Below are 21,585 nucleotides of genomic sequence, written 5' to 3'. Positions count from 1 at the left end.
GACAAACGTGACAACTACTGAGCTGAGTAGGAGCTGCACCGAGACGCAGCAGTGATGGTGGGGCATTGATGGCTCTGCCGACCTGACGTCTCGGCAACACGGCCAGAAACACGTCCTGGCGTTTCTAGACACTGAGTGTACTGTGCGGCCTGTTGCTGCCAACGATCCACAAACTAATAATCGAGTAGTTGAGGTTGGTGCCCCTCCTATCACTCTCTCGTCGTCTTTGATTTGAAAACACGCCCAGACACAGAGTGGTATCGGACCGAGAACCTCTTACACGGAAAGGTTTATGCTCGCATTTTTTTCCAATTCCGAGCCCATAATGTTATGTGGCAACATTCCTGTGCTCCGGATGGTCAGGGTCTTTCTTATGTTTGCAGAGAGCGCGGCATGGACTCTTCTAGAGTGCTGATGCCTGTGATGCAAGACCAGTAGATAAATATATGCGTACACAGATAACATGCTGACACAGAATACATGTGCCTTGCAATGATGTTGTGCTATTCAAAATTTCAAAAAAAAACCTTAGAAATAGGTAAGTGAAGCTAGCACAGGTACACCGGCGACAGTATATACATTAGTTGGCTTCTGTGAATTTCTCTCTAGGCACAGGTGCAGTAGCATACCTGCACTTCATGCTGCAATTGCGAGTGCATATGGTATGGCTTGCCTGGGGTGCTGCCTCTGCAGCAAGGGAACCTCCTCAGAGTATCAACTGCTACTTAGGGACTCGGCAGTGGCAAAATGATAAAGCCTCAAGCCTGAGTCAAGGTACGAATTAAAAACTGAGCAGCAAATCCTTACCGATGCAATACACCATATCAATCAATGAACTTTCTCATGATGATGTCACAGTAATACGCAGAAAATTGGTGAGGTAGTGTGCGATAGGGAGAGAGTTCCACAGTTAATGGTCATGTGATCACAGGAGATAGCTACATACACTAATGCATAAACCTTAGGCTTATAGTGCTAAAAAATGTTATGCTCTGGCGATTGACAGGAGCCCTGTTGGTTGACCATCTTGTCTCACTCGTGAGGCACCTACACTGGTGGAACTCTGGTCATGGCATAATGTAGCATAGAATGATTCTTCATCCGCCTCCGAATAGATATTGCCATTGGCGACATCCTGCATGACACCACAAAAATAGTTATATTTTTATGACTGTGTCCGAGTTGAAACTGAAATCTCTGGAGAAAAACCTTGACTGCAACTTCCAGGACTCAAACCAGAGACCTTGCTTATGACCGGTGATATCTACCACTAAGGTAATGTTTAATCATCCGCCCAGCGTGGAGCTATACATCCTTTCCGTCAGGCTTCGCTGTCATGGAGGGATCCATGTTATGACTGTAGGCATACGGACTGTGTCACGCCCACATTACAGTGTGGAATGAAACTACGGTTTGTTTTTGAATTGAAAGTAGTTCAAAGTACTATTAATTTTTACCTACAAACCTAGTCCATCGAAGTTAGTGAAGGTCAATTGCTTACATCCTTGAGTATGGCCAATACTTGTCAAATCAGATCAGGCAATTTATTCCTGAGTTCGGAATGTAATGAACCGACAACAGCCAAATTCAAATGATGAGATATAAAAAGTACAATAGAAAGTGCAGAAGACCTCTTGGTAACTCGAAATCTTGCAAATATTAGAAAATCCTGCAGCAGTCCACTCACATTAATTTCCAGATCCATGTATGTTATGTTGGTCAATCCGCCCACGCTGGTACGCGAGTGCTGCACGGAATACTGACACAGATAAATGGAAAATGATACAACCAGACACCAAACTGAGAGGATACTGAGACATTGAATGGCCTTATACTCCGAGTACTATTTGTGAACTTGTTACTCAGTCATTTTTGAGCGGGTCACTTGGACATGTTTCTTATGGCTTGTCCTTGTTCGGTCCAAAAGGATGATGAAAGTAAAGAGTGCTCGAGAAGGCACTCTGCGGTTCGGTTAATATCACTATTACTTCAAGAATTATGTATTCTCAGAGATAGTAGATTTAGTGAAGACTAGTGGGCAAGTAAGTTGGAACACAGCAGCGTTCAACTGCATTATTGGATTTACAAGGCGATTGGCTGCAGATTTTTAAACAGCATCTGTGATTTCAGTTTAGAAATGGAGAAGACAATTTGTTTGAAAAGTATCATTCTTACTTCAGGGTGACTACTCTCCGTGTCATCAGAGTACAGTGGGTTGATAACTCCTCGCCGAATGTCAACACTTTCGTCCAAATCAACTTGCTTGGCCTGAAACCATTCGTCCTTTGTGTGCAACAAAAAAAAACAATACAGTAGCATATGGTAGTGATAGTCAATTTTTTCTTTAGACATTTTTCCGTTCGCAGCTTTCCCTTAAACCAATGAAACCAGTAGCAGCTCTGCCTTGTAAGTGTCATGTTGATATTCCTTTCTGAAACTCACCCTGCGAGGTAATTTTCGGAAAGTCAAGCCCATGTCAGTGAAGAGATAGTAAAATCATACTACTTCCTCCGCGTCATCGAAATTGTCGCAGTTTGACTAGTGACTTGTCACTAGTTACTGACAACTCCATAAGCTAAGCCATTCAAACCTTATTACACAGTATGATAGTGTGAAGACTAGAGTAATGTTCCAGGACAGTTGGACTGAGAGTTTTCATGCAGAGATGAAGTTCTCGTGGTCGCTGATGTCAATGGACGCAAAAATGTCGTTCCGAAATATTTCAAGGAAGGTTGAAAGTTGGTCGCGCCTCATCTCAAACGCTTTGACTTTCTCCACAGGACAAAAGCTGCTATGCTTGTCGTCTGCTAGCTCTGGATGATTTCTTCTTCACCACCAACGAAGCCTAGTAAGAATACACGATCGTTGCGAGGTCGGTTGATTACCGTCGGCGGAATCACCTCGATCTTGAAATGAACTTTTTTTAGCCGTGGCATGCCCATTTATTTTAGCTGTGTGGTCACAGCTCATGCAGGTAAGTGTACTATCACATCCAGGGCGCCCTCTTTTTCAGCATCACTGGTATACCATGGTACGGCACCTGCGCATGCATCACTAGCACTACATGTAGAGTCTACACGGCTCTTGCAGGTGCAATCATGTACTGAGTGTCTCAGCCAGAGCGACAAATTTTATCGCTGTTTCAGGCATTTAGTTTGCTGACCCCTCGATGTTTCTCCAAGCGCTGCCACTTGTTCCACGAAGTCATTCTCACCCCAGCTAGGGTAAAACAGTGATGCAGCTTGAGTGAATGGCCATAAGCACGAGAAATGTGCAGGCTGCAACGCCTGACTGATCTCAGCGAGTCGAAATTACCATCGCAGTGACATCAGCGAAGAAATTGCGTCTAGTTCAAAAATTTCAGCTTTCAATAACAGAAAATAGAACTTTGCCGTCACCCTATACTGATGACTATCGCCTAGGCTATGTCCGATTCCTTGCCTCTGGTACGAGTGCTGGTGAGTAAATACCCCGTTTTATATCAAAAGTCAAACTGCGACAATTTCGATGATGCGGAGGAAGTACAAAAATCCGTGGGCAGCGCTTTACAACAACATGAATGCATGGCTGTGCTGGCAGCAATAACTAGATAAGGCGACTGAATCCTTATTGATTAAATTTGTTGAGGCAATCCATTTCGAATTTCAAAATTTAAGTTTTTAGCCCTCTTCAGAAAATTGCAAAATTTTGGAATAACAAACATATCGCTTGAGATGTGGAGGCGGGAAAGTTTCCAAAAAACGTCAAAAGTACAGAAACAGTCAGGGAAATGAACTGCCTGGAAAGAGAAGATATACCAGACCTGCCAGGATTCGAACCCGGGACCTTGCTTAATCAACTAGCTTCATCTTTGTCTGAAAGGGTTGTTGCATGAAATACCTGCACGGCATGTTTGTCAGACAGGAAACTACAGATAACGTAATAAGGTCCTGTACATTCTGCACCCAACCGAGTCTACGGGGTTCCACTGGATTCCACGTGATCCTACGGGATTTCGTACCTGACGCCATTCTGCATAAGGCCTATTGGGGGCAACTTAGTTATTATCCAAGTTCCACTTTACAGCGCTCCACTATGTACTCACTGCCATGTTGTTGAGGTGCTGCTGGCTTTGCTCTTCGGTGTCATCCTGTGTCTGGTTGATGTAGACGGGATTCTCCATAACTGTGCATGCACCTGAAAGCACAAAACAATCAGATAGCAGCGACTTCAATCACGTGACCAAAAGGCGGAAATCCTTCGTCGCATGAACGGTAGGGTGCAGGAATGGTGTGCATTGCATAATTATTCTACTGGCTTTCTACGCCTGCCCACAAATATCAAACAAATTGAATTCAACTTGGGTGTTACCGACCAGCATAAGAGCAGATCCAATCTTTATCATGCACCGTTCAGTGTACCGCTGCTGTGGTGGGTGAAATCCAATGCAAAGGTTTTCAACCTACACGTTGCATAGCGACCTTGATGCCTCGCAACTGGTATACAAGTCGTACACATGTACGCACACAGTGATGTGATGAGCTGCCCTAGGAGGGTGCCAGCTTTGTACCTTTGGGTGGAATTCACCAAATGCAACTGCCAATGTACATGTAGCTCGGGTTGACATTTCAAACGACTGAGTACAATTTCCACTCTACTTGTAGTTGTCTGCTGGAGTGAAAATATGAACAAATCACCAGTAAGTCTTTGGGCAGGACCACCAGTATGCTACTACAGAACTCCATGCTTTAAGATAGACATGGTAACTTTATGTATCGAACAAATATCCAACCAGAAGCATACAACCAGTCCTTGCCTAGCTCAATGCACTTCTGTAGAAGGAAAGAGACCAGCGCCCACCGGGAACATTACTCACTTTGACTGCTCCTTGCCTCCGACAAAGCTTTTTTCTTGCGTCGCTTCATCAAAAGAAACAGAACTATGATAATCGCGAGTAGGGCAAGGAACCCTACTCCAGCACCTACAGCCGCTGGAAGGCTTATTGACGCAGATGAGGTGATTGCTTCTGTGGACTGCAATGCTGCGGCTGGTGTTGCTACCCGAGCTGACGATACGGCTGGCGGTGCGGAGGTCGGAGGAGCAGCAGTTTCTGACGCTGGAGATGGATATGAATTGAAGATAATTATAGACACACAAGCGTGTACGTACACAACGTTGACAGCACAATACATATACACACACACACGCACACACACGCGCACGCACACACACACACACTCTCACACACACACACACACACACACACACACACACACACACACACACACACACACACACACACACACACACACACATACACACATTTAAACACACAAAGTCATGGTTTTTGTACAAGTCCTCACACATTACCAGTCCGTTTACCCCACTAATCACGTAGTACATAAAAGTTAAAACTCATCATTTCTTGATCTGATATCCCAGGTCCTGAACGGTCACTGCAGATGCCCGCCATAAGGTTTGTATAGTTCTGTAAACTTCACTGCTTTTCGAGCAGAATCTGCCACCTTTTCGAGCATTATCCTCCAAGGCCTACTGTGAATGCTATTTGTAATAAGTTAGTAATAACCCCTCGTAAGGTAACATTGCATCACTGGATTTGAACACTTAAACGAAAGCTATTTACTAGCATTTAGCTGTCACTACCCAGACATACTAACCTTCATTACACAGAGTTCCCGTAAATCCCGCAGCACAGTCACACCGAAATGCGTTGACGAGATCCACACATGTTCCGACACGGCATGGAAATGATGCGCATCCGTTGGTTTCTAAAGAACACGTGTGAGTATTGAAAGACGAGCACTTATCTGTAATTGTGCACAGACTGGCGTTAACACCGAGACCCTATGGCTGGAGTTGATAATCTGCTTGACCAGCAGAGGCTAATGCAACCCCTACCCCCCCCCCCCCCCCTCCTCCCACCCCTGTTTGTCCTCATGTACTGCTTGCTCTCCGACACACTCCTTATGTGGAGCCTGAATTATACATGTATCTCAAGCAAAGAAAACGGAAAGGAATTCCTTCTCTTGAATGGTCCTCTTCAGTTTGAAATGTCTTCTCCTCCATCTGCTCTTCATCCCATGACACTGAGCACATTACACAGAGCGCCTCTCTGCAGCCTGGTTATGAAAATATTTCTATTTGCTGTAGTTTAAATAATTGATCATGACCCCAAACCAACCCAAAGTAATGCAGATAAAAATACTGGTGAATCATCATGCGAAGCAGCTAGCAAGCATGAGGATCACAAAGCATCACCTGTGTCACAGTGTTCACCGGTATATCCCGCAAGACAATCACACACATATCCACTGACTTGATCACGACAACTTCCTCCATTGTTACAAGGATTGGACGAGCACTCGTTGACATCTGGATTGATATGCAAAGTGTGGGGGTGGGGAGTAGGGAGAGAGAGAGAGAGAGAGAGAGAGAGAGAGAGAGAGAGAGAGAGAGAGAAACAGACAGACAGACAGAAGGAGGCAGACCGACAGACAGACAGACACAGACAGACAGACAGACAGACAGACAGAGAGACAGACAGACAGACAGATGGACAAACGGATAAAAAACAAACGTGTATATTTGTATACTGAGCATCCGGACAAAAGAGAAGCAGAAGTGGTACAATGATGGAATCAGTGAGAATGGAACAAAGCAGAGCAAGTAGGATGTGGTGCGGAGGAAAGCATGCATTAACGGATGTAGGAAGTAAGCAAGTGTAATTCAGTGGGAAGGGCAGTGGAGGGCGTGGAGTCAGTCCCGGAGAGAGGATAGGAGAAATGAATATAAAGGAGGGCAAGAAGCCAGAGGAACGAGGGATAACTAGTATTTGATTTCTAAGAAGAAAAGACCAAAGAGCTATAGGTTGCACTATATTTTCCACCAACACCACCAGTTACTTTACAATAAACTCATTCGATAACATCTTGTCTTCTTATAAATTGATCATTGGCTCTCTCCACCTGAGTGTAACTAGTATTAAAGTGGGTCTATCATTATAGTATACACCAGGGATGGGTTCTGAATATTGTTGTTCTTCTTGTAGAACTCTGGATATCATCCCATCACCAGGATTTCAATTGAGTGTTCCATTCATTTCCCACTTGGGTTCTTTTTCGGTTCTTACTTCATGGCTTCACGCGATTGGTGTTGTGAATAAACCCCTTTCTCAAGCCTGCTGGACTGTGGTCTGAATATTGCACTGTGTGTATAATATCCTGCGCAATGATACTATGGTATCACATCTACACTCTATTGGGCAATGCAAGTGTGACGATACGGTGGGAAAGAAATAAACCCAGTCACATAAACATAACACCCCCCCCCCCTCCACCATCACCAGACATAACAAAATTTCTCACCATCACCTCACCTTGGGCACACAGTTCTCCAGTAAAACCTGGCTGACAAATACAGGTGAAATTGTTGACATGATCCAAACACGTTGCATCAGTGTGGCAAGGTGAGCCCTGGCAATCATCAATGTCTGAAAGAAAACAATGCACACACACACACACACACACACACACACACACACACACACACACACCAACGTTTAAACAAACACACACACACACACACACAGCAATTTACAAACACATACAAACACACACACAGTCATCGTTTTGTAAAGGTTCTCTCTCATCATAATACGACCGATTACGACACTAATCACGTACGTAGATTAAATCTGAAATCCGCTTGCAAAACGGCGTCCATGCAACTGTTTACAGGTTGGGTTGCAATATTTTTCTTTAGTACATAAAAGTTAAAACTCATTATTACGACCGTTGCAATGTCTTTGGCATCCCAACCCCTCAGTCTAAGATTAAAAAAATATGTCCAGGCAGTAACAAGCTGAAAACCCATGGCATCAAGCAGAAAGACACAACATATTATACATTTTTTTAGCAATATTTGGTGTGCAAGAAGCAGTAATTCCTGTTACGAAATATTTAATGCAGTAAGATATGATATTTGATGGCCCCAAAGGTGTCATACGGGGAGTACCTGTATTATAAATGATGAGGAAAGGATGGCCACCGAGCATAGCTCAGTAATATACCTAGCATTGGTCAACATAATTGATTCACCCTTACCTGTTTCACACTGTTTTCCAGTATATCCCGTGAGGCAATCACAGTTGTAGTGATCTGGACTATCATTTTGACATACACCACCATGCATACAAGGATCTGACAAACATTCATCAATGTCTGAAAGCAGAGAGATTGAAGTACGTAAACCATCGGCACATAGTATGACCATAAACCATCAGCACTTTCCACTCCGTCCAACGATTCTACATACTCCTCTATTGAATAGCAACTGAGTATAGACCCCCCACCCCATTTGCGAGTAGTCACACATCCCCACATGTAACAAGGACAGTTGAACCTACCTTCATTACACAGATTTCCCGTTAGTCCCGGCGCACAGTCACACCGGAATTCATTGACAAGATCCACGCATGTTCCAACACGGCATGGTGACGAGGCGCATTCGTTGATTTCTACAGAACAACGGGTTAAGGAAAACATCACATATACGATGTCCGCACTAGAAATATGTGCTACGATCTTAAACATCGCGGCTCGCTTGAGATTCAGTTAGACTTAGCGTTCGGCATCCGTAGGAATGCAACCACCCTGCGTAGATCTAAGGCTACGAACCTAGCACACAATGAAATAATATTATTCACACACAGCACATTTACACACGTTATCATTATTGTATAGATGGTCAACGAGAATTGTTCAGTAATGTTGATCAGCATATAAACCCTTGCCTGTTTCGCACCGTACTCCAGTATATCCCGTGAGGCAATCACAGTTGTAGTGATCTGGACTATCATTTTGACATACACCACCATGCATACAAGGATCTGACACACATTCATCAATATCTGGAGAGAGACAGAAGCATATAAAGTGTGGGTGTCGTGTATCGGCGCAAAGAGTCAGCACTATCCACAACACAGATCATAATGCAATATTGTATCTCCGGATTTGAGCGCTCACATGACCTTTTACTCTCACCAGACGGGGAAAATCTGTACACTCATTGATTTCTACAGAACACGCTCAGGTATAGAAGCAGGATAATGTGTTTTGCTTTATGCATTTATGGCCATTAGTAGCCAGGAAACATGCTCTTCGTCTCTAAAAATACCTAAACACTTTCTAGTACACTGACACAAACACACATACAGACACAAACCCACACAGGTACAGACACACACAAACACACACACACACACACACACACATACACAAAAGACACACACACACACACACACACACACAAACATATACACACACATACACCTGCACACTTACCATCGGAACATGTATTTCCTGTGAATCCAGGCAGGCAGGAGCACAGAAAGTCATTTCCCAAGTTTGCGCATGCTCCACCATTCTGACATGGCGAGCTTGCACAGTCCATGCAATCTCCCGCTACAAAAAGAGACATGAAAACAGAAGCACAGAACCTACGAGTTTCAGAATACGCATTCTGTGAACCTAAAGTAGGGAGCAGTAGTTGGGAGGCAGGAGTAGTCCACAAGTTTCTTTGTTTCTCGTTATGTGGGCAGATCCGATCTCGGCCACCGAGCGGAGCGAGACAGGAAAGTAATGATTTATCCCGCAATTTTTTTTGTCTTGCGAAAATGGCGTCTGATGATTTTTCTTTCTTTTTCCCCGACTTTTTCAGTGAGTTTTTTAATTTCGGCAGTCGCATCTGACTGCGGCCTGCTACCCCTCACTTTGTGTGCTACCGCCTCCGTTGTCTGTGTCTGGTGTTAAGCCGGTGTGTGGGGAGCAAGACTGATAAAAGACCCGTTTTCTGGATTTCGGTAAGCCACGGTGACTAGAAGAATGGTGTTTGGGGTTTGGGAGGTGCTTGTTACACTAAAAATGGAGTGGCTCTCCAATATCATTCTTTCACATGGCGTCCAGAATGTTGTTCCATATTTTGTTGGATGTAAAAGAGCATGCTTCTTACCTAACCCAGTTTAAACTGGCAGCCACACCCCATACTTTTGACCACTAGTGCTCATTTGATTTTCCTCGAAACCCAAGCTCTCGAAGCTATAGCCCTATTGCTCCTTTTCTATTTTTCCTCACCTCTCTCTCTCTCTCTCTCTCTCTCTCTCTCTCTCTCTCTTATTCGCATTCCTGTAATTGGGCATACTGTAAAACATTTAATCTTAGGTGCATTAAAATTTCGGTGTCAGGGACTTGCCAGGTTTCAGGTGTAATGTAGAATTAGGTGACCAGCGTTCCCTTTCACATGCAGTACATAATCTCGTGCCTTTTAGGTGTAATTTTAATTTTAGGTGCCTGGTTTCTCTACCGAAATCACCGAAATTGAAGTTACAACGAAAGTTACATATTTTACAGTACTTGCCAGTTTGAATCGCAAATTAAAATAAACACAACAACAACCTGCTCAAGGAATACTCAATGCCTCCATAATGCAGAGCCTTATGTTTCTCAAATGTGGTGCCTGTTTAGTGGAAATCAGATAGAAGATAACTACCAGATTCTGTCGATAAACAGTCAACCCCGGTTAGAAGTCGATCTCGGCTATAACTACTTCCTCCGCATCATTAAAATTGTCGCTTCCCAGAGCGATTTTTCGAAAATTATTTTGTCCACTCGAAGGGCACAGAAATCAGCTAGAAATTGAGTCAGAGCATTGTCGACGGGCCACGCTTTAGTTTGTGACCCCCCGCTTCGCTGCACTTGCAGCTAAGGTCGACGTCTTCATCAGAGTTTGAGGCAGACCCTTCAGCACTCAACAATACGCTGAACAAGACGCGCGTTCAAATTCAGGTCAAGAAACTTCGTTTTCAGGCGATCCATGCCTCCAGGTGCCAGGCGATGAAGGCAAGCTAGCATTTTTCAAGTACACTGTAACGACCTTCCAGCGGGACAGGGTAAGCAGTTCCGCACCTTCTTTCCTTGGCAAGCGCTTCGCTGATTTTGTTGGTGTTTTCAGACCTGCTACCTTCGCAGCAACATGCGCCACAAGTAGCGCATTTTAGGAATTTGAGACCACTTTGTTCTTGCCATCGCCAACTTCAGCAGTTTGTATTCAGGAGAGAAACAAGGATTCTTATACCCGAGCTTGCAGTCTTGACAAATGCCCACGCGAACGATGTAGGACGGCAAGAACACCAGAAAACGAAATGCGCTCTGGGGCGGAATAGTGCGGAGCGAGATGAATTTGCTTGGTGCGGAAGAGAGCTCTGACAAAGTTCGAGACCACCACGGCTTCAGTGACAAGTAGACATTGCGCAGGAAGGGTCACACCAGTGTTCGAACACAGAAAACAGCGATTCCGACAGTGTGACTAGGACGAGCCAAGTCACAAACATTGCGATGTGCGAAGCGACAATTTTAATGATGCGGAGGAAGTAGACTCCACCTCGTACTTGGGCTTTGATTTCCCGGAAACTTGTCACTCACTCCTTTTTTTGATTTTAGGTCATAAATGGTCGACTAATCCAGGGGGTCAGAAGGAATTAAATTAGTAAGTGGTACGGTTAGCCATCTGAAGTATAATTCACTCGTAGGGGAGGGGTGAGTGAGTAAAATATTTTGGAAATCTATATCCCAGATCAGCGTATTTTATTGATTCACGGGGTACCTGGAGCAAAAAACTGGTACGGTCAATACCGTAGTGACCGCACCGTGTCCGACACCCCAGTAATAAATGGTGAAATCAGGCAATAGATTGATTAGCTCTTACTTTTTTCACAGACATACTGCGTATGATGGACAGGATGAGCATTGCACCAGAATTCTGACCACCTGCCGTCCAAACGACTCATTACGTAGCAGTCAGACGATGACGGAAACGGATTCCGAACCCCAAAATTTCGGTATGTCGAGTTGCTTCCGCTGACCCATATTGGCATTCCCTCATTTCTCTGAGATGGGTAACAGATTAGGGAAAGAGACAACTAAAGCAGTGAAACAAACCATTCATTGGTGTGAGGGAAAGATACAAACGAGAAAAGTCAGAAGAAAAAATTGACTGTCGCCACCAGGAAAAACAAACGACTCATTACGTAGCAGTCAGACGATGACGGAAACGGATTCCGAACCCCAAAATTTCGGTATGTCGAGTTGCTTCCGCTGACCCATATTGGCATTCCCTCATTTCTCTGAGATGGGTAACAGATTAGGGAAAGAGACAACTAAAGCAGTGAAACAAACCATTCATTGGTGTGAGGGAAAGATACAAACGAGAAAAGTCAGAAGAAAAAATTGACTGTCGCCACCAGGAAAAACAAAGTAAGGAAAAATGACCCTAATTTTGATGTTTTCTTACATTATTCCCTGTTACCCATGAGGCCACACCGAGTATTTTCTATGTTTCACGTCAACGTTAATGTACCTTTCGAATCGTTGACAAGAAAAAAAAGTACTCAGACGAATCAATCGATGGCTGTTCTGGCGAAAACTCTAGCCAGTATGAATGAGATTATCAGCTTCTTGGCACGAAAATTGCCTGGTAAGGACGGTGTTGTAGCACACGTTTCCGACAACTTTGTGTCGGTGTGCAACCCAGTCAGTCGATCATGTCGGAGTCGGTGTCGCAGGGTTGGGCTAAAAATCGGCCAAGTGCGGGCCAGGCATTAGTCTTATGCTCTGGGTATGTGTGCAATATAGTTATAGGTTAGCGCATGGCTGGGAGGGTCGTATGGCTTGTTAGTGGCCGACAGGTTAGCTTGATGGCTGTAGGCATGAGCCCTTTTCTCTTCTATAAATTTATCCTTGGCTCTCCATCCGAGTTCATACTTTCCAGGGTAGTAGAATTATGTTGTTTCGTGAAGGAAGCATAGTGATGGCGAGGCTTGCTGCCCTCTGCCAACCTGGGGTCTCCGCATCATGGATGGGGACATCAACGGGCTCAAGATCACCAGGAAAGAGAAGTAACAGGTGCATGAAGTACATGTATAGATAATGCTTTCAGGATCTGTAAAGATAAAGCTTTCATGACCGGTGCACAGTTTACGTAATCACTCACGCCCATATCGTGTAGTCCAATCCAAATTCCGTTTTCAATCTGCCGAGCAGCGAACGTCTCAAAAATGAACTGGTTTTCAGCAGCATCATTGATCGTGACAAGCTCGCCCGTACCAAATGCTTCACAGTTGCGCTTCGCAAATGGCCAGTCACCACGGCTTACGTCCATAGTGTACCGATGTCCATTGTGGCCTGAATGAAACAAAAAGAGAAGGTATTTTCATTTGTTCCGCCTCCCAGTTCAGAACCCATGTGAGCACATGAAGTTTAAATTTCATGACACTGGTCGCTAGCAAAAGCTGATAAAAGATTTTTTGTTTTCGTGGAACGGGTTGTTGCCATGATCCTGCTCCTTCCTGCCGTCATATTCCTGTTGTAGGGGTTTGTGTATCTGTCAGTTACATGATGATTCTTGGCGCGAGCCCGGAGAGTGCCTTTCTCACCTGCAGAAAGTGTATTTCGGGCGATAATAATGCACAGCTCAACAAGGCGAGAATGATGTCGAATAGATATTTTTTATGAAATGCTACCCAATCAGGCCAGGGCCAATGGACTTGGACACTAGGGAGGGACGGGGGGGGGGGGGGGGGGCTTGGGCTGCAAAGCTAGTTTGTACCTGCCGCATTGAACACTGTACAATCATGTACATCCACTTCAAAGGTATATGGTGCTGTCAGATACCCAGATTTGGCGAAGTTCCCACTTCAACCAGAGTGCCGGACAAACTGGAACTGTGGTCTTGGTGTGATATACAATATACATGTAGTGATGGTTGCGTAATCAAACTCACACCTCCATTTGCCAAGGTAGTTCTAATAATTATCGCACTTGCAAAGAGGACCAAATGTGTTGCGACAGTTTTTCCATCAGTTGAGTGAGGCACCCAGTGTTCTTGCTCAGGATGGACATTGTAGAAGATGGGAGGGGGAGTTCCCATTATTGACATTATGGTTGTGTGTTACTCGTGCTTTTTCATTGTAAATTTAGTCCAAACTCTCCCCCCCCCCCTTCCCTCCCCCGTCCCCCTATGTACTCTCTCATCTGCCTCACTTGCCAAACTAGCAAGCAACAGGATACACATTTATACGACACTAACCACACACAGTTGTTACTAGCGGGGGGGGGGGGGGTGGGTGGGGGGGGACGTATGTGGGAAAATGTGGACGGACCACTTGATCAACAGGATCGTAGCTGCTCCTTATCTCTCCCTGCCCCCCCCCCCCCATCACACACAGAAATATTTGCACTGCTAGGCTAGGTGAGAGATACATGTACATGTATGCATTTGTAAACTTCGCAAGAATGTTGACTTTGCGAAAAGCTTTCGATGCAGATTATTTAAACAATCGGTTTTATGTGACTGCGTTTCACTGATAAAAGTCACAAGTAAACGTTACGAAACTTAACTTTCTTCATTTTTTGCTGTTGTTATGAGTGCACAATTTATCTTATTTATTGCCATTTACGCAGATTATGTGTGGTGCTAACTGTGCGATTCGGGTTTTTTATTCGTATCCCATCTCCGACTCGAGAATTTCCATGACTTTGTAGTTGGCAATCACGATTCATGTAGGTATCATGACGGTTTCATCCGTGGTCTTCATCATCAGTCCTTTTCCAGTTGGGGTTTTCTCAAAGTGCTTTTTTCTCACTTGGTTCATTTGCTTAGCGCTAGTCTTCCGGCCTCAGGCATGCACATTATCCTTACAGCTTGCAGTACGAAAGGTGATTTTTCAATAACCGAGCCATTCCACAATATCAACCTTATCTATCAAGATTTTTACACTCGAAACAGCTGTATGAAGGAATTCAGTGCCAACAGACGTGTCGCTGTGCCGGTGGTGTGCTGCAAGAACGTGTCGACGTAGGCTGGAGAACGCAGTTATGGTGTGGTGCATGATGAAAAAAAACTTGATAATCATAACAACACCGTGAAAAGGAGTCCAGTGAAGTGTTTTTTTGGTGCAGGGTTCCGCTTGTTGAATATCCTTTGCTGAATTGGGTGAAAACTAAGTACTAGACTAGCACCGTATTTCCCCGATTATAAGTCGCACCCCCATTTTCAGGTTTGAGCAATCATGTTTTGATATATTCACTTCAGTACTAAGTCATGCTCGATTGTAAGTCGCATCCCCTTTTTTACCCTTGAGTTTTAGTGCAAAAAGATCCCACTTATATTCGGGGAAATATGGTAGTCACTAAGAAAGTGGTGGACCTCACGCATGCAATATAAAGACAAGGGGATTATTAAACTGACAACCGCTCTATTTAGGTGCTATTCACACTTGGCACATGCGCTGTGACTGGACCAAAACGTAATCATTTTTCGACATCACAATAGAAAAAATTTGATCCATCGCATGTGCCGAGTGTGAATAGCAACTGAATAAAGCGGTTGTCAGTTGACAAACCCCCTTTTCTTTAGAATAGTAGTGTTGTGATAATTTCTAGGGCTCAAACGATTAGTCCGATTAACCGGTTGCAGACCGGTTACGAAGAATTAACGGTTCACCGATAAAGATAACGGTTACGCAGTAACTTTTCAGTCAATTTTTCAAGTATCAGGTCGTTGCAAAGTGTGCACTTTCGCGGGCTGTCGCACTTGTACGCAATTTCTGGGCTGTCAACTCGGTCATATCTGGTCTCTTGGTGTGAGAGTATGTATGAATGAGCATGCAAGAGAATGCACAAGTGTGCGTTGTACTGAATAGGGTACATTTTTTGAATGAGTATAGTCAAATATACGGTTAAAAAAGAGTCCGCAGGATTGCCGTGGCTTATAGGTTATAACCGGTTAACCGACCGTTAGCTTAGCAGTTAACCGTCAGGGGTAAAACCGTGACCGTTTGAGCCCTAATAATTTCTCCATAGACACATTCCTATTTCCTCTCCATATCTCAACTTCACACCGCACCCCTTCCTAGTCATTCATCTCTCTTACTCTCATTCCTCTTCGCTCTCTCTATTAGTGCATCTCACTCACGCACATTATAACGTACATGATTGTATATGTTCCGCGCAATCTGAGAGTTGCGCTGCATATTGCGCAGGCAATCTGGAATTGCGCAGGTAATCTGGAATTCTCAGATTGCGCAGCGCAATCTGGAGATTGCGAGGAACATAATACACTACGTTTTGCATACACACGTGTAAAAAAAATCAAACATCAACATCAAACATACAGACATTTCACGCACACACGCACGCATTTGTGCTCGCACGCACTAAAACACACATGCCCACACACACGCACAAACACACATTACACACGTGACAGTGGTTTGCATTCGCAGCATCAAATGCCTGAACATCTGACAGGTGTGAAAACAGGGAAGTCGTTTTTTTAAAGCAAATGTCAACGACAAAAGCGAAAGTAAATTCAACTGAGCGAGAAAATTCTACCACGTTATTAGCACTTACAAGCAACTATCTGGGCGTTTTGAGCTCCGCAAACAGTCACAGAAACTAACCACAGGAACGGATAGAGACGCCGGTCCATCATCTATTCGGCGCTCTAGGCAGTGAGTATTTCCGCAGCTACCCGTACATCTACGTGCACGTCTCCTCTAGCTCACCACAGGTCGGAATTCCTATTCTGCTAGTTGATTGCATTTGTTCCTCAATTCTCTACAGGAAACACAGTACTATATCTAGTGAGGGGAAAACTAACAATAAAAACTCCTTTCCACACTTGACATGCCGGTTGTGGATCCGAAAAGTGCAGTCGCAGGAAAGACACCACACTACTACTACTAGGCAGAGCAGCCTACTTGAGCGGAATCTTGCGACGTGTGAGCAGGCCGTGGCCGGCTGGGTGCCACTGCCAGGTGAGAGATTCTTGCGTTGACACTGTTTGGATTAGCACCAAGTGCATGATTGTGCTTGTGTCCCACTGACAGTGACGGTAGATCTACTCTGTAGCTGTGCTGGTCACGATGACTCCTCAGGGCTTTCACTCAGCTGCAGAAGGAGCAAAGCTTTTGAAAGCAAAACTCCACTGTACATGTACAATACATACACGCCAGTGCCAGGCACAGATCACGAAGGCAGAGCTACAGAGTCTACCGCATGCAAAACACGACAACAAAATAAGTCCCGGTTTGTACAGTGTAGTAGATGTACACACATGATTTTGCTACATGGTCACCAGGTCACTCGACCCGTGAATGCGTGGTGCTCCGAGATGTCTCGCAACTACATAATTTGTAATACTTAGTATGTGAAACGCGAAGGTTGAAGTGGTAGATCTACACAGTGTATTGTTATAGTAGGCTTTGGAAATTTTTATTTTCATTGCTCTCAGGTTCGGCCTCATTTTCTCTGTGCTGCGCTGAGTAGTAGTAGTAGTACTTGGTCCGCGTCAGCAATATTGTCGCTTATCTTTCGACAATTTGAACTTAGACTTTGGACATGAACGCGTGCACTTGAAGTGATAAAACTTGGTGCGATGGACGGTAAGGTATAGAATGACAACTAGCTGCGAGGAATTTATTGTCCAAGGAAGGGTTCCTACTTTTTTCGGTCCTCCTCGTCGCTGCTCTCGTCGCTGGCGACAAATATTTTTGCTCGGGATCGACTCTCTTGCTTTTGCAAGCTCATCTCTCTTCCTCTCCGCTGCCTGGCTATTTTCTAAAGAGAAGTCGATCGTGACGGTCGCCTTCTCAATAGGACTTCGCGTGGGCAGCACGACAGCCTGTATGGTTCAAATCAGACGCCGTTCTTTGCAAGATTTTATTTTGAACGACGACTACGCGTACAGTACTTGCAAATCTCCACGATGCGCTAGATACTCCGAGCGTTGAGCTGGAGGTAAGGGAGCTGCGATCTCAGCTTGATGAGCGATCCCTGAGGTGAGCGATCTCGGCCGTTCAGCAAAATGGAGCTGATTCCGAGCTGATTCCGAGTAGCCGATTACTTTCTTGTGGCTTGCGCTGCTCTTGCCTGCACAGCGTAAAAAATAATCTATTTTGATGCGGCGCTGTATCAATCAGAATCGCCCACCTTTCGCTCTTGAAATCCACTCGAACTCTAGCTAGACCTTTCAGGTACTAGCAAACTAACTTGCTAACCAAAATTGGGATGAAATGGGCTGCCAAGTAAGCATTGGCGATATATAAACAAAGCTGAAAGATAAGCGACAATATCGCTGACGCGGACCAAGTAGTAGTATTTATTATTTGACTAGGGGAGTCCCAACAGGCATGGCCTTGTTACAGGGAACCCTAGGTGAATCTTTGTGAGGTGAGCAAAAGTACCAGCAGATTGTGCCTGACGACAGTTTGGAGGAAGAGTGTTCCACCGACCTGCCGCCAGAAAAGAAACTGAGCGCAGTCCATACCCAATATGTACAGTAGGTAATACTAAGGCAGCTGTATCCTGGCCACGAGTACGAGCATTTGTGTGCGGGCCAACTGAACGCAGGAGAAACAGTGACTGAAGGAGGGGGCTAGTAATTGATGACAAGCAGCGATAGACCAAAACGTATAGTTTCAAATTAACTCGTTGCTCAAACGAATACAGATGACACCGTTGTAAAACTAATGCAGTTGGGGTCATTCTATCTAAACCAAATGCCTTCTTCATCGCAATATGGCTGACCGTTACAAGCCTGTTATATAGGGTAGTTTTCAAACAGTGCACATACGCATTACTTGCATAGTCTAGAGTAGACTGTATAATTGACAAGAAGAAAGTTCTCCGAGCTGTAGCTGATAAATTGCGACGGCCATGAGCAAAACAGGCTAGTTTAGCGAAGACCACTGAACACACCTTTTCTACTTGTGGGCGGAACGTTAGATGCTCATCGATTAGTATACCGAGGTATTTCACAGTAGAGACAGGGGAAATGACAATACCTTTACAGGTCAGGTACAGGGCTGGGCTCAGTGCAGGCAGGGCAGGACGCCGTATCAACATGAACTGTGTTTTAGTGGGGTTGAGCAGAAGGCCTTTCTCATCAAGGTATTGCTCTAGCAACCGCATACTGAGGAGTTCACAAAGAACGAAACAGCATGCTGTCCGCAGATTGAGTACTTTCGCTCATGCTCTTGTAAGTTGTAGTAGTTGAGCACTCTCATGTGGGGGTGGTGCCTTTGCTGTTTGCATTTCGCAGAGCTCACTGACTTGTCAGTTTGAGCACTCTGGCAAGGTACGTTCGGGCCTGATTTACATCTGGCTTTGGAAATTTTATTTTCATTGCTTTACAGGTTCGGCCTCATTTTCTCTGTGCTGCGCTGAGGAGTTCACAAAGAACGAAACAGCATGATGTCCGCAGATTGAGCACTAGTATTACATAAACCTTGTTTTGTTGAAATATTATAATTATTGTTGGTTGACAGCCTAACAAGGCGGAAAAGATGGTCTCCCACCGTATTACATGCTGTCAACCAACACCATGACTAGACTGTACCCTGTTGGTTGACTGCATGCGTGTAACAAGGTGGAGGACACCGTGTTCGGAAACAGTGACCTTTCGACAACCATCCACGGTTGGTAGAGCCCCAGTCAGTTGCCACCATCTGAACGCCATGGATGTTAGACCAATCAGACACTCTCTGTTCTTCTAGCGGTTTCACTTTCAGACGTCTCGTACCGTCAGTCTTAAGTTGTAGTCTGTGATGGCTCCTGGATGTCTTCTTGATACATGTACTCGTGAACTTAGTAGCAGCTAGTTTTGTTCTGAATAATGAATTGTTAGAATGAAGTTGAAGACACCACTGCAGCTGTACTTATGCGCCAGGCGCGAACTGATGGTGGTGGTGGTGAGAAGGAGAGCTCTGTGCCAGAACTTTGCAGCCTAGAGAGCGTGTGTGGGCAGGCGTGTGTTTACCGCCATACTGCCAGGTGTGTCTTTACCACCATATTTATCAACCATAATGAATTGTTCTTTCTTTCTTCTTTTTAAGCTCTTTTTCTTTTTCCAGCTTCTTCCCATGGCGTCCCTCTCTCTCTCTCTCAGCTCGTCAGCTGCCAATAGTCACTGTCACCACCAGGACACTGTCGTGAAAAGATGCTCTCTGTAGACGAGGTACTGTTGTCAACTTTAAAAAGAGTATAAAAAGAGAACAATTCATTGTTAGGAACTAAACTAGCTACTACGTTTATGAGTACAAGTACATGTATCAAGAAGACATCCAGGAGCGAACAAAGAATACAAGACTGACGGTACGAGAAGTCTGAGACAACTCCCATAGAATAGAGAGGGTCTGGATCGGGTCAAAAACCCATACGGTTCAGATGGTCGCTACTGACCGGGGCTCTACCAACCGTGCATGGTTGTAGAAAGGTCACCGTTTCCGAACACGGTGTCCTCCACCTTGTTTCATGTTGTCAACCAACATTAGCAACAACATTATTTCAGCACACAGGGTTTATCTAAAATGTGTACATCTACATGTACATGTACGTATCTTAGTATCTAATATTTACTGCGTACGACCGTACTAGGTCAATAAACAAACACATAAAATATGACTAGAGGACCGAAGTGAAGCCGAGGCCTATCAGTATTACACTCCACCTTGATCCAAGCTCCGTCTGGTCTGCGAGTATCACAACTAACGTGACATGACGTCATGCAGCTCATGCTTGCCTTCCTTCAACTTCAAGTGACTCTAATTCATGCATTCCAGTGTACCACAGTCCAGTGCACGAATGCATCATGGTAACTACAATATAAATAGAGGCTTGGGTCAAACTATGCAAATGCAGCCGCTCTCCAGTATAGGAGAGATGGGGAAATCCTGCCAGAAAAGTCACTTGAGGAGTGAAGTATCCTGAACACAACCGGAGAGACAATGGAACGCAACTCTGCCACAAGTACAATCCCCCCCTCGCCCCCCCCCCCCCACACTACTTCTGCCTGCTTATGGTGACACTTTGCCACAATTTCTTCACGCGTCCTAACTTGTTACTTTAGAGTCAGCCCGAGGTTTCCGCATCCCCATACACCCCAATGAACTCAGTCAATGATCAAGGCGCAGACCTTCAAGAGCTTTCAGCAACATCGGAATCAGCAGTATTTTCGAGCTTTGTGAATGTCCGCATAGGTCTCAAGAGCGCAACGCAAACAATGATAATGTTTGAGTGTTTCCTGAGTGGTCCAATTAGGGACCTGGCGTTAGTTCAGGAAAGGGTTGGAAGCGGAGCCACTTCAGTTGAAACAGTTCAATGTCCAAAACAATGTGCTTGATCACAGCTGAGAATCATGTTGCCCGGGAATAGAGGCAGGGGTGCATGTACTTGCGCGACTTTGCGTATACTAGTAGTCTAGACTAATTCACTAGAACTACAATAATCAGAAGTGGCAGTAATGGTTTGTTGCATGGAACAAGGATTCAGCGTGTGTTGGAAGAGAGGGTGATGAAGGGGGGGGGGGAGTAGAGGGGCAGCGGGATGTTAAAGTATTAATGACAATTGAATGTGATAATATCAAGCGTGACAATGAGTATGCTGGCAATACACCTGTCCGTACGGATAATGTGTTGGAAAATCGATGGAAAGAGAACGTAACATGATTTATTTCAAGTCAGCAGGATTGCAT

General features: G+C 44.8%; 2 protein-coding genes across 3 annotated transcripts in view; both read right to left on the bottom strand.

Annotated features, from left to right (window-relative positions):
• Positions 1-350: 350 nt before the first annotated feature.
• LOC135825624 (fibropellin-3-like) lies at positions 351-11,960 on the bottom strand. Of its 2 annotated transcripts, XM_065338234.1 has the most exons (13): positions 11,761-11,960; positions 9,342-9,461; positions 8,792-8,908; positions 8,405-8,515; positions 8,103-8,219; positions 7,376-7,489; positions 6,259-6,372; positions 5,658-5,768; positions 4,856-5,095; positions 4,085-4,176; positions 2,176-2,283; positions 1,688-1,759; positions 351-1,135 (listed from the first exon to the last, which is right to left on the bottom strand). In XM_065338234.1, exons 1-13 carry the CDS (start codon positions 11,927-11,929, stop codon positions 986-988), a joined length of 1,635 nt encoding a protein of 544 aa, XP_065194306.1. In that variant the 5' UTR covers positions 11,930-11,960; the 3' UTR covers positions 351-985. The 2 variants fall into 2 exon arrangements, with proteins under 2 accessions (XP_065194306.1, XP_065194307.1); XM_065338235.1 differs by lacking the exon at positions 8,792-8,908 and having other exon boundaries at positions 11,761-11,959.
• A 9,054-nt stretch (positions 11,961-21,014) lies between these two features.
• Positions 21,015-21,585, bottom strand: part of LOC135825603 (uncharacterized) — a 19,015-nt gene continuing 18,444 nt past the window's right edge. The window contains exon 9 of the mRNA XM_065338212.1: positions 21,015-21,585. This exon is cut by the window's right edge and continues 248 nt beyond it. The gene's annotated coding sequence lies outside the window, so the exon portion shown is untranslated.

Source organism: Sycon ciliatum, chromosome 10 (genome assembly GCF_964019385.1).
Source record: "Sycon ciliatum chromosome 10, ocSycCili1.1, whole genome shotgun sequence".
NCBI classification, from domain to species: Eukaryota; Metazoa; Porifera; class Calcarea; order Leucosolenida; family Sycettidae; genus Sycon; species Sycon ciliatum.
Note: the sequence above shows the minus strand (reverse complement) of the source record. Positions and strands in the feature narration are given on the sequence as shown.